This window comes from Camelina sativa, chromosome 16 (assembly GCF_000633955.1).
Source record: "Camelina sativa cultivar DH55 chromosome 16, Cs, whole genome shotgun sequence".
In the NCBI taxonomy this organism is placed as follows: domain Eukaryota; kingdom Viridiplantae; phylum Streptophyta; class Magnoliopsida; order Brassicales; family Brassicaceae; genus Camelina; species Camelina sativa.
The window spans coordinates 14,607,088-14,620,283 of record NC_025700.1 but is presented as its reverse complement, the minus strand read 5'-3'; the positions used below and the strand labels follow the sequence as shown (position 1 = coordinate 14,620,283).

General features: G+C 33.7%; 2 protein-coding genes across 5 annotated transcripts in view; both read right to left on the bottom strand.

The window, feature by feature from the left end:
* LOC104750577 (very-long-chain 3-oxoacyl-CoA reductase 1) overlaps positions 1 to 760 on the bottom strand; it is a 2,754-nt gene extending 1,994 nt beyond the window's left edge. Inside the window, exon 1 of one of the 3 annotated variants that reach the window (XM_010472390.2) lies at positions 211 to 760. In XM_010472390.2, the coding sequence (XP_010470692.1) occupies positions 211 to 562 (352 nt within the window). In that variant the 5' untranslated portion in view covers positions 563 to 760. Of the gene's footprint in view, positions 1 to 12 lie in introns of all 3 variants that reach the window. The other 2 variants (XM_010472389.2, XM_010472388.2) reach the window with 2 other exon arrangements.
* LOC104750576 (probable LRR receptor-like serine/threonine-protein kinase At1g67720) lies at positions 1,258 to 6,050 on the bottom strand. Of its 2 annotated transcripts, none has more exons than XM_010472387.2 (15): positions 5,692 to 6,050; positions 4,877 to 5,414; positions 4,287 to 4,798; positions 4,026 to 4,158; positions 3,869 to 3,940; positions 3,705 to 3,773; positions 3,545 to 3,616; positions 3,398 to 3,466; positions 3,047 to 3,204; positions 2,710 to 2,963; positions 2,510 to 2,607; positions 2,361 to 2,426; positions 2,090 to 2,286; positions 1,876 to 2,009; positions 1,258 to 1,779 (listed from the first exon to the last, which is right to left on the bottom strand). In XM_010472387.2, exons 1-11 carry the CDS (start codon positions 5,762 to 5,764, stop codon positions 2,578 to 2,580), a joined length of 1,980 nt encoding a protein of 659 aa, XP_010470689.1. In that variant the 5' UTR covers positions 5,765 to 6,050; the 3' UTR covers positions 1,258 to 1,779; positions 1,876 to 2,009; positions 2,090 to 2,286; positions 2,361 to 2,426; positions 2,510 to 2,577. The 2 variants fall into 2 exon arrangements, with proteins under 2 accessions (XP_010470689.1, XP_010470688.1); XM_010472386.2 differs by having other exon boundaries at positions 2,090 to 2,276.

Sequence of the window (13,196 nt, the reverse complement as noted above, 5' to 3'; positions counted from 1 at the left end):
TGATAATAGCACCTTTCTTCCTGGCTAGCATATTAGGCAACACAGCCTGAGTTACTTTAGTAGTTCCTTCAACATTGATCTTGATCAAGTTATTAAGCAACTCATCATCAACCTCATGAAAGTACTTAGCATAAGGATAAGACATCCCAGCGTTGTTAATCAAAATCCCAACTTCTAAACCCTCAATGGTCTCCTTGATCCGTTTCACACCTTCATCAATATCTCCAGAGAAATCCATCACCACGGTCAAGATCTGAGTCTTACCATACTTGGATCTGATCGTTTCAGAGACGTCTTCGAGCTTCTCGGGGTTACGAGCGACGAGTATGAGGTTAAAACCTTTCTGGGCTAACTGAAAGGCGAAAGCTTTACCGATTCCATCGGTTGGTCCGGTGATGAGAACCCATGAACCGTACCGGCGTAGATTCTTGCCTGGTCTGAGGAAGTAGATGTAGAAAGATCTGAGGAGGGTGAAGATGAATTTGAAAATGGAGATTGACCCGAGAGCGAAGAGGACGAGGTACCAAGTGGGTTGGGATTTGAAGTAAGTGCAGATCTCCATGAGGACGAAAGGTTGAGAATTTTGGTAAGGAGATGAGGAAAACTAGGGTTTTTAAGGAGAGAGAGGAAAGATGGGAATTGAATTTGGGCGGTAGGGACGAAGGTGGGTAGAAGTAGATGAGCTGAAAACCACCGGAATTAACTACTCCTCTCTGTTTCTTCTCTCTCTCTCCTCTGTCTCTCTCTCTCTCTCTCTCTCTCTCTCTTACCATTATTTTTTATTCCTAAATTTTTTGGTTTCATGTGAGTATGGAAGTTGGCACCTTTGATGTTGATAGAATTACATTTGCATACCATAAATGATAAATCTAAGCTCACATGATGATGAGCTGCAGTACAACACAAGGTTTCAAATAGTAAAAAAAAACTAGAACGCAGTAAGGTATATGAATTTTTGTGACAAATGGTTGATGAGGAATGATGTATGTTGTACCATTTGTTTTATTATACCTGACAGGCTGAACAAAACATACAATGAAATTTTTTGAAAATTTGTCAATCTTCATCTGCATAGGAGACAGATGGCAAAGCATCTTTACCTTATGATATTACTTAACTCTGTTCTACGTTATACGTACATGTTATGTAGCACTTGTTACGGAAATCATTTTAAAATTTTCGGAAACTTATGGAAGTATCAAGTTTTAATAATCCGGAGAGTTTATATTTGATCAATTCTATTACGGCTTTGTGCTATCTAATGAATCATCAATCTTTTTTCTTTTTGGTCAACTAACATCATCTACAGTGTAATGTCAGAAGTGTGTAGAAAGTACACTGCATTACATACAGACAAAACTAATACGTATATGATGTATTCATTTATGTGACGAACTGACGATGGTAGAAGTCCAAAGTGTATAAACATGAGCGTTGGAGCTTCAAGAGGACTCACCTAGCAGCTGGAGCTAGGCTATTTCTTGAGATGTCAGGGCTCTCTATCTCGAGGAAGCTAGTCAGCAAGGTCTTACGAGATGATTGCGCCTTTGAGCTGCTTGAACTCGATGACTTTAACCCATTCTCGTTTCCTCTCTCGATCCTGACAGCGTCTTGTATCGCCACTATCACTTCCTGCATCCTAGGCCTGCTATGTCCACGTTTCTCAACGCATTGGTTTGCGACCTCAGCAACTCTCCAAATTGACTCAATTTTCACATTGCCTGCTATACATGGATCTATGATCCCACATACGTCTCCTTTACGGATCAGTGATCTTGCCTGTTGGTGAACAAGAAAAGCAAAGAGAGGGGGATCAGTACTTTAACTGTGAAGGGTGAATAGTTTTGAATGGACAGAAGAAGTAGAGGTGCTTACCCAGTGGACAATATTCATTTCAGGACCAAAATCTTCCACTGAGACTGGTTTTCTTTCCAGAGAGTAATTCAAAGAGAACAACGCCAAAACTGTAGACGTCGCTCTTCTCAGTCAGCTGCTGACTAGCATAATACCTGTCAAAAAAATGCAGTATCAGTCAAAGATCATTAAAGGGAAGACTTTATTCTTTGTGAGTTTGTGTTGTTGGCCTTACTCTGGATCAAGGTACCCAACGGTCCCTTTTGCGACACTGGATACGTGAGTCAAGTCTTCCTCTGTCTGTCTCGAGAGTCCAAAGTCAGACACTTTAGCTCTCATGTTAATGTCCAGGAGAATATTGCTTGATTTCACATCCCTGTGAATGATACTAGGATTGCAGCCAGTATGCAAGTATTCAAGACCTGTAATAATCTGAAGTTTCGTCTGTCCAATGGATTTATATTATAACCACACTAAAGATCTAATCTTGAAACTGTATTACAAACCTTTAGCAGCATCTTGTGCAATTTGTAGCCGAGTTGGCCAGTCTAATGGCTTGTAGTCGCTTGAACCTGTCAAGAATTGATTCCTGGATCATTCACAGAATAAAAAGCCCAAAATAGGCAGGAGGAACATCTGGGAAGTTGGTAGTAACCGTGTAAGTGATCTCCCAAGGATCCATTGTGCATATATTCGTAAACCAAAAGACGGCGATCTGCTTCTTCACAATATCCAATCAAAGGAACCAAGTTCCTGTGGTGAATTCAATTCAATTGTCTAATTAAGAAACTTTAGGCACCAAAAAGGCAAAGTCAGCATTTGCGTTTAAGTTAAAAGCTACAAATCAGTTAATACCTCAGTCACAAATTGTCTATTTAAGTGGCTAGAAGGATCTGCAGTTATCTTAACTGCAACTTCTTTCCCATCTTTCATCCTACCATAGTAGACAGACCCAAAACTTCCTCTTCCAACTCTCTTGGAAAAATTATCGGTGGCCTCTTCGAGTACAGGAAGCGATATGAAATATGCTACACCTTCATCTAATAAGTATCCGCCCCGCACAGCTGAATAAGCTGCTAAACCTTTTTTCTTAGCCCCTGTGGGATCTCCTGAAGAAACATACCTTTATCAGCTATTTTGAGGAAAACCTGATAACAGCTAATTGATTTATCACAAGCCAATGTCAACATACCTTTATCAGCTCGTTTGGTCTTACGAAGGGCATATAGTAAAACAAGACTTCCTCCAACTAGCAGCAATAGAAATGTGACAGCGGCTATTGATAGTCCCAGTATCAGCCTAAAATGCTTTCGCTGTGCCTCGTTCTGAAGCTCAGGGTTATTACTATATCTGGGGAAAACATGGTATAGCTGTGTATTAGGCTATTAGCACAACAAGAGGAAACTCCATAAAAAAGTGAAATTTCTAAACGATGGTATGCTTCCTGCATGTCTACACTAGAAAGTTTCTATTCCGAGCAAATGCTAGAAAGCTTTTCACTTTTGTGTTCGACAAATCAACTTGTAGCATACTCATTACTCACTTGAACAAAACTTTCCCCTTTAACAATGCTGAAGGAATTGGTCCTCTGAAAGAATTATTTTCTATAAACCTGCCAGAAAGTAACATTCGTTAAAACTGTCATGTCTAGTGGATAATTGCAACCGAGGTATCAGTTGTGATTACATACAGTTCTTGTAGGTTAGGCAGATGGCCAAGGTATGGTGGGAGTAAACCACTAAGTTGGTTGTTTTCTAGATGCCTGCAGAGAAGATGAGGCAAAGTGAAGCTTTCTGATATTCGAGTGTCTTCAACTATAAAAAAAATATTAGTCAAGATAGCAAGCTTACATGATTTTCAGGTTGACAAGTTTGCTCATGTCTGGAAGATTTCCAGTCAAACCATTACCGTCAAGCCACCTATAAAAGAACATGTTTACTCAACTAAGAATGATAGAGAGACAAAGAGAAAATAATACAAGACAATATCTCTAATGCAGCATCGAATCACTCACAACTCTGTCAATGCCTCCATACTATTGATCCCAGGCAGAATCTCACCCATCAGATTTTTTCTTGATAGAACACTGTTGTATGGTGCACACAACGGTCATCTCAAGAATATTCACATACTTTGTTCTACTTGCATAAAACTATTTTTATAGATCTTACATTTTCGTGACTCTAGGTGGTGAGGTTGAGCTACAGTTTACCCACGACCAAAGAATTGGGATACAAGGGTCTCCTCCTTCATTGGCCCAATCGCTATCAGGGGACATCAAACGAATTGCATCAAGAACAGACACTGCATAATTAGGCACCTTCTGTAAGTTCTTCTTCAACAAATTTTTACTTGCATATTTTCAGCAGCATCATATATGGGAAAAAAGATTCAAAGAAGAAATTTACAAGGCAGTAGTCTCTAGTACTCACCATCATTCCTATCAGTTTTCAAGGATATTTGTAGATACTTGCTAATTTCAATTGCACTTAGGAGTGGCCCTCGAGTAGAATCCTTTGTCTTCCCAAATGAGAACGTCAAAACAAAATCCAAAGTCACATTCATGTAGCTAGGTTCATAGAGAGTAAAGCTCCCATTGGCATTCTCAGCAATATTTACCACTGCATTACTATAGTCAGGAAAGTATGGTTGCACCAACTTAAATTTCCGGGTTTCATTGGCACCAAGGTCTTCAATTTCAGCAAAGTAAGCATATGCACGAGCATTGGCAGGGAAGTCTTCCAGGTTTAATCTATAGCTGATCAGTCCTTGTGTTCCAACTACTGCTGTTTGCATGACTTTCATAGGCGGATACTCTCTTGTCAATGTGTTTATATTCTTTGTTGTATTGATTCTTGTCGTTCCAGGAGCCACACCAACAAGATAATTTGGCCGTTTATTAATATCTGACTCCCATATTCTGTCATATGGATCATCTGGGTACCTAAAAGAGAATGTCTTTCAGCATTTCCAATTGCTTGTGAATGATGTAATGGAAAGAAGAGTTTTAATAGAGTTTTACCTCAAGGCATCCATGCTTGGAGCACCGAAGTTCACTCTGGCAGCAACCTTTAAGAAGAAACTATCCTCGTAATCAGTGGCATACATGGAAAGATTCAACGGGCGAAGCTCAAGAGTGGACATGAAAGGAGAGCCAGTGATAGCACAGCATACACAAACATCCACATAACTTGAAGTTGCTCTTACAACCAATTCCTCAACATAAACCCTAGAGACCTCCTGAATAGTTACTGTAGCCCATTTGGTTGCATCTAAGTAGAGTTGAAACTTTGGGTAGGCTTCTTCACTACCTAAGCTACCGTAGAGAAATGTTGCTCTCACAATGTATCGCCTTCTCTCTTTGGTGCTGAGTCTGTAACAATACTTTTTGTTATCTGTTGGAAAGTATCTTCTCCTACGGTATTGCATCGAGTTCCAATTGGTACTGCCTAAAGTTACTGGCTTTCCCTGTTTGATAATCTCTGAATCTGAAACCCATCCTAGTCCAGTTTTGGGGTCAGTGTAGTTACTTGAGCCACCGCAATCTATACTCACAAACTCTGCAAATATAACCATTCATCACAACTACAACTACAGCAAAAAGCTTGACAAGAGTCTCCTACACAATTCTCTGCTTAGGAGATTGTTTTATTAGAAAACAGTCAAGAATTGGAGAATTTGAGGCAAACCTTATTTTGCAAATCTAAAGATAAAAGCTTTATGATTGCACATCAAAAACATCTTCAAGAACACATCAAAAACAAGACTTTCCACACACACACACACACAAAACACTCTTTGGTGCATTTAAACAAACAGATTAAGAGCAGATTGTACCTGTAACTTGGGATAGAACACAAGGTACTATGAACAAGCTTATTACAGCCAAGTGAGCAGAGCATAGACCCATTTGAAGATCACACACACATCGATGGCTCTTAAATCTTTATAAATCCAAACAAAAATGGCTTTGAGGGTCACGAGATAAAGAAGTAAAAGCGTGTGATAAGAGTGAACAAAGACTTCCACTTTGTTTATTTTGCTTTTGGTATAAAAAGTCGAGTTCATCTACAATGGTCACAGAGAATTTGTCTGCTTTATTTTGATAAATATTCGAATTAGCTTTTTCTTTTTCTTCATTCTGGAAAAAAAAAAAAAAAAAACTTAAAGCTATCAGATTTTTCACCTTTTCTGCTTTGGCTACTTGCTTTTGTACAAAGTTGGTGTCACACACAATTTAAGGAAACTTTAATTTAAGCTCTACTGTACTGTACAAACACTACATCCATGTGTGTGCGTGTGTTGTTTTTTTCCCTCTTCAAAATCTATTGGGCCGCGTTTCTCAAAGTGATCTATTACAACGGAAGTGTACTACGGCCCAATTATAATGATTAATAGGCCCGGCCCATATTCAATCATCTAGGCTCATATCATATTTTCTTTTCTTTTTTTTGTTTTTTTCTCATGGAATCTTTAAATAAGTATGACAATAAATTTGTGAACAAAATGAAAGAAAAAAGTAATGAAAATAAACTTGAGAAAAATATAAATCTATTCCACAAGTTGCAAAATTTTCTAAAATAATGTTATTTTTACAATGTAGATAATTTTTTAAAAATAGTTAATAATATTAATTATAGGGCAAAAAAAAAAAACCGCCTACCATATTGAGTCATACATGATATTAATATAATGATATGATGATAATCTTTTGTTGACAAAACAAAGATATGATGATAGATGAGTTTTTAGGCAACAATAATATACGGTTATGGATATGAAGAAGAATGATTTATAAAATTGTTTTGTGCTCCTCTTTAATACATAAATTTAAGAATTTTTATGTGAAAAAATATAATGAAAGTTTCATTAGCATATGCTATTAACAAAATGCACAATTGCAACATTCAGCATCTTCCTTAAAGTTAACAAAGAGAGTAAAGTGAAGGTTTGATCCAAAATATGTATACTGTATATTGTTGTTAATTGTAAAGCTACAAAAGGTAAGGATCGAATGAGGTTTATATGTGTAAGAATTAAAATATTGGTGTCACTTGTCATTACATAAATAAATATGCGCGCACAATTACTATTCTAAATATTATTAAGATGTTGAACACAAAATGATAGAAGATATATTAACATCTTTTTCCAAAAAAAAAAAAAAAGAAAAAAAAGAAACCACAAATTAAACATTAGGTTTGGGAAAAGTTCCTACAAGTAATTTAATTCAAATTGTTCTTGGTGCCAAGTTTTAGTCATCTGCATTATGCATTATGCATTTGCTTTTACGTACTAAATGTACAACAAAAATAATCATTTGTTTTTCGATATATTGTACTCGCACATTTAGGTGAGTTCTAAGAGTATATGGAGTACTATTCTCCTAAGAAATATAGAATGTCTTTAGCATTCCTAAAATACACTATCAACAGATTCAACACACATATGTTTGATGAATCAAGACACTGATGTCTTTCGTACCACTCCAAGATATTTACATAACATAAGAAGTCTCATCGCTAGCCAACCTCATGCTAGATGGCTGTTGCACAAGCCACTCATTTTTTTTTTACTAATTTTTGGGAATTTCCTTAATTATAAGATTAATATTAAAGAACAATCTTCGAGAGATTTTTCTTGGACTTTACATCGTCCTAATATGATTGGTATGGATGGAATCTACTCCGGTAACTCTTAAATCATTCTTTACTCATTATTAACTTTTATAACAATTTGCTCGATATAATGTTTGGGCGATTTTGAAAATGTTTTGAATCTTTATAGTTTTGAAAAATAAATGACAAAATGTGATAATTAAAATATTTTTTCAGAAAAAAATTCTCTATATTAAGATGAAAATTGTGATAAGATAAATTTTAACCTTTGTAATATAGATAGAAATTTAAATTAACGTATTGTTCACAATTATACATTAAACTAACCAACATGTTTTGACTTGATTATCGACAATCAACATTATGGACTTAGCATAAAAGTAGGAAAATTATATTTCTAGTTTTGTGATTAAGGTTTGATTAGTAACCTCGATTAAATGATATATCGATCAAAATCTCATATATTAAAAGAAACAGAACATGCAGTGCACCATTTATACTTAGGACCTTCTCATAATTTCTTGCACCATTTGATCTTTCTAGATATTTTGTCTACTAGTATTATATAGTAAAATGAGTTACACATCAATATCAGGTATCTATACCAATCAATTAAAGAATGATAAAAAGTTGAAGAGAGAATAAAATGGTGAAAAATCAAATAACCTGAAGTATCGTAGGAGGGAATTTTATATACACATTCTTTTTTAGTTATATTTGTATATTTAAAAGGTGTTTGTAGAAACCAAATATTTAAAGAACAATAATTTGATTAAAAATACGAATAAGAGAAGAACAAAAAGATAAGAAGAACGAAGTTCATCTTGATCCTTCTAATTTATTGGACACCAATCATACACACACAGCTTTTTCTTTTCGTAAATATTTGTTAATTTCTCCTTGTGCGGATAAAGTACTTTCTTAGTGGGCATTTTCCAATTTAATTACTTTTCTTAATACTTATTATAATAATAATTGTTTTAGAATCGTTTTGAAATTTGTATGCTTGTTTGAATGTATATGGTTCATTCTCTCCCCTACCTCTCNACACATCAATATCAGGTATCTATACCAATCAATTAAAGAATGATAAAAAGTTGAAGAGAGAATAAAATGGTGAAAAATCAAATAACCTGAAGTATCGTAGGAGGGAATTTTATATACACATTCTTTTTTAGTTATATTTGTATATTTAAAAGGTGTTTGTAGAAACCAAATATTTAAAGAACAATAATTTGATTAAAAATACGAATAAGAGAAGAACAAAAAGATAAGAAGAACGAAGTTCATCTTGATCCTTCTAATTTATTGGACACCAATCATACACACACAGCTTTTTCTTTTCGTAAATATTTGTTAATTTCTCCTTGTGCGGATAAAGTACTTTCTTAGTGGGCATTTTCCAATTTAATTACTTTTCTTAATACTTATTATAATAATAATTGTTTTAGAATCGTTTTGAAATTTGTATGCTTGTTTGAATGTATATGGTTCATTCTCTCCCCTACCTCTCAAAAGTTTCACCTTTTAGCCAATCCATTTTTTTATGGAGAAAACGACTTCAAAATTTTATATATATTCTTCTTGGTTAATTCTCTTTATGTTCTCTTTATGTGAGAAAGCATAAATAGAGTCGTCTCCAAACCGGTAAGGAGTTGATCGCAAATATTTGGGGTATACAGCTAGCTTACCATTTGTATGTTTTGTGTAGTTAGTATACTCTTTTTAACCTCCATAAATAATATATGGTGAATGTTTTTATTTAATTTACAATTCATAACTAAATTTATGAGAACATCATATATATTAAATTTTAGAATTATACGTTTGAGTCTAACATTATTTCCATTATCGTAAATTTTATCAAATCAAACGTCTATTTTATATATACGTATATATATAGCCAATAACAAAAGGTATTATGTGCAGCTGCAATTTTTTTATTTATTTTTTTTTTGTATGTTGGTGTGTCAACCAAATGATTATGGAGACTTTTGATGGCAAAAATAATTATAATGTGCTTATCATTGGATCCATGAAAGTCGTTCCATAAATGAACAAGTCCTCTAGTTCCAAAATAAGCCTTAGCCTAATTGGATTAAGAATGTTGTAATGATGGATAAACCCGATGTAACATGATTTGGGTGAATTTAAGTTGATGTTGAGCCAAAAAATAATAATAATAAGCCTTAGCCATTTGAAATCTACGGTAATATACATGATTAGTCCATCTTTCTTTTCAAAACATAGTTACTGTTTCTCCGTCCTTGTTAGACGTTAAAGAATTACTAAAGCGAAACAATGGTAGATTTCCATTTATACATAGCATCGAAAATATATTGAAGTAGGTACATTAGGTTTATATGTCGTATAATTATCTTAGAGTAGGGCTATAATGGTTCAATGAATCATTGGTGTATGTGGTAGATTAGTTCTATTATAAGTGCAAAGGCACCTTACAAAAATTGTGATGCTTCTCTTCGTTGCAAATTTATTTACTATTATTAATTTAATTTTCCAACGAATAAATAGAACTAATCTACCAACGAAGGGCATAGAGGTGCATAAATTAAATTGCCAACGATGGGCATGGAGGTGCATAAGTGTCACACCCGTTTAATAGGAAACACAAACACACACTCATAGGTTTGCAATTATTATACTTTTCTAATTACTCAATTAGAGTATAGTAGTATCAAACAATAAAAAATCGTGAATTAAAGTACTGAGAAACTTCACTTAAAGGGACGATTAGTGTTCATTGGTAGTGGTTTTATACTTATATACCACCCAATAATTAGAGCATTAGCATTTATATTTACATGCACATAGGCATAATTAAAGATTAATGTTCCAAAGCAGCGCTCATGAGCCAATGAAATGACGACATTCTGCGAATTATGGATTTTACAATTTGACCATAACAAGTGTCACATGTCGGCAGGTGATTGGGGAAAAATGACTCTATTTTTTTTTTTAATTGTGTGAGTCTAATCAAACCTTAGTGCATCTTTTGTGGCGCATTATTATTATAAACCTCTATGTCTCTATAAACATATATTCCATTAACCTATGGACGAATATATGCACAAAGGCAAACACGAGAAGAAACATAAATTCAAAGTCATATTTTATCTTTTAGTTAAGTAGAGCTCCCTTAATTATTCTCTCCCTGAGCGAATACGTCGTCTTCTACGTTTTGTGAAATCCGTAGATATTGTTATTGGCCCACAAAATCAACGTTTGGATAATTAATTAACATTATTCTTAATTAGGACATAGTTGTAAGAAAGAGTTTTGGATTGATCATATCTCTTAACACACTTTTTGATTTAACGATGCATGTGTCGTAACAGTTTAGCTCAATCTTGATGTAGAAAGACACAAGAAATGAATTCAAAGAACTTGTATTTGAATTCTCGATGCATGCATTGATTAGCCTTAAAGAAATTTAGAACACACATAAATCCCCTAGTTTTATGAGTTTTGTAATGAAGTACTGACATTACCCCATATATACACGGACAAACTTTGCCAAAACGTCGACCGCAAGCGAAAGATGGCTTAAGTTACAAAGGTGTGAGTGAAAAAATTATGTCCGCGTATTGGTACGTTATGTTGCTTCAACATATATCTAGTATTATTGTTCAACGGCAACAAAAAATAAAATAAAAATCAAGAATACAATATCTGGTATCACATTTTACTACAGCTACAGAGGAATATATAAATGAACAAATTAATTACTCGTTTGTAGGCTCCATTCTATAGTCAAATTAACCATTGGTCAAATAAAGTATTCCACCATTTTTTTTTGACAATTGACAATAAAGTATTCCACCATTTTTACCTCCTTTTTTTATCACCATTTTGGGTTGCTTCTCTTCTTGTATCAAGACTACCAACTGATAAGCTTCCTTCAGATAAATCTTATGGGAAAAGAACAACTATAGATGAAAACTATGTAGACAGAAAAAGTAACTTGGGGTACATTTTGATGAAAGGAAATAAACTAGTGAAGCATCTTTTTTTTGGCGATAAATGTATTGATGTTTACCAACCCAAACATATATATTGCGACTACAACTTTCACGATGAACTCACTCACTCAAAACCAAAGCCGTAGCTGAATATAATTTTAATGATAATTGGAAGATTATAATCCGGGAAAGAGATACTAATTTTTGGGATATATTAATAGACTAAAAATTATTTTATTTTTAATGGTGGTGGATTATATTGTAGATCACTCGAAAAAAAAAATCGAATTTCTCATAAACAAGGTCACTTTCAAAATTAAATGTAGAAAGCTGACATACAAAGTTTTTAGTATGACTTCTTAACACAGTGAAAAAAAGAAGTTTTTATTGCCTCTTTTATTAAAGACGAAAATTGTTTGCGTGTGTTCAAAGTTCTTGGAATAGGATTATGTGTAAAAATGTATATGTACGTACGCATATTAATCTAAACTAAAAATAAATTTAAAATTTTATTTTCGAGTAAGATTTAAAAAAAATGGAAAAAAACATACGTAGCATTCTGCACAATTTTTCCAATTTTTCATCATTGACCTTCCATAATTTGGTTGAGACATTTTTATATGTTCAACATGTGTTAGATAGAAACTATGATTCTCACAATAGTCTACGTAAGTATATAGTATATATACTATATGTGATGTTCTACATGATTAGAGAGACATTGTAATATGTTATACATTTCGTACGTACGTACATCACAATACTATATTATACGAAATACTATACGTACTAACAAACAAAAGTTGGACAATACTGAAATAGTCATCATGAAAGTGAAACGAGCTATAGCTCCTGCTAAATAGTCCAAATTTAAATTTTTGGACTAGCTAGGATTAGAAAAAATTGGAAAATTCATACGTAATTTTCCCATCATTGAGTTTCCATAAATTCGTTGAACCATTTTTGTATGTTCTACATGGTTAGATAGACTATATGGTTCTCACAATCGTCTACGTACGTATACTATATGTGATGTTTTACATGATTAGAGAGACATTTTATATATATGTTCTACTTTTCGTAGTGCTACGTACATGATCACAATAATATATTATACGAAATAGTATGTAATAATATATTATACGAAATACAATACATACATACTAACAAACAAAAGTTGGACAATAATGAAATAGTCATCATGAAAGTGAAACGAGCTATTGCTCCTGCTAATGCGGGTCACGTGAAAACCTCGTCCCTGATCCCATAAACAGATACATGGCCAAGTGTACTATGCAAATCCACAAACTCCCAAATAATAACACTGTTTATAAATGTATAATGCGTTTTTCTTTTTTATCATGGCCAAAAAAGTTTGTGCAATTAGTTAGCTGTCTTGTAAATATAATTATATATATATATATATATATATATATATATAAAGAAGAAACAAACATTAGTGAGGAAGTATATGTTGTAGTTTTGTCTAGTCTCCACGGGCCACGTCCTCATCCATAAAAAAGCTTTGTGCATGACAAGCTGTGTACCATTTTCCCTTTTTTATTCTTTTGTCTTTCTAGTTTGTACTAATTTTCTTACAATAAAATATAAATGTCAAATCATTTGAAGTCTTTGCAGAGTCAAAGATCAAACGTTTAAACTCTTAATGAAGGGTTTAACGTCAACTTGTTACGGACTTGATGATTTAATAACCGGAACGTAAATTTTGCATATATAGTAGAAA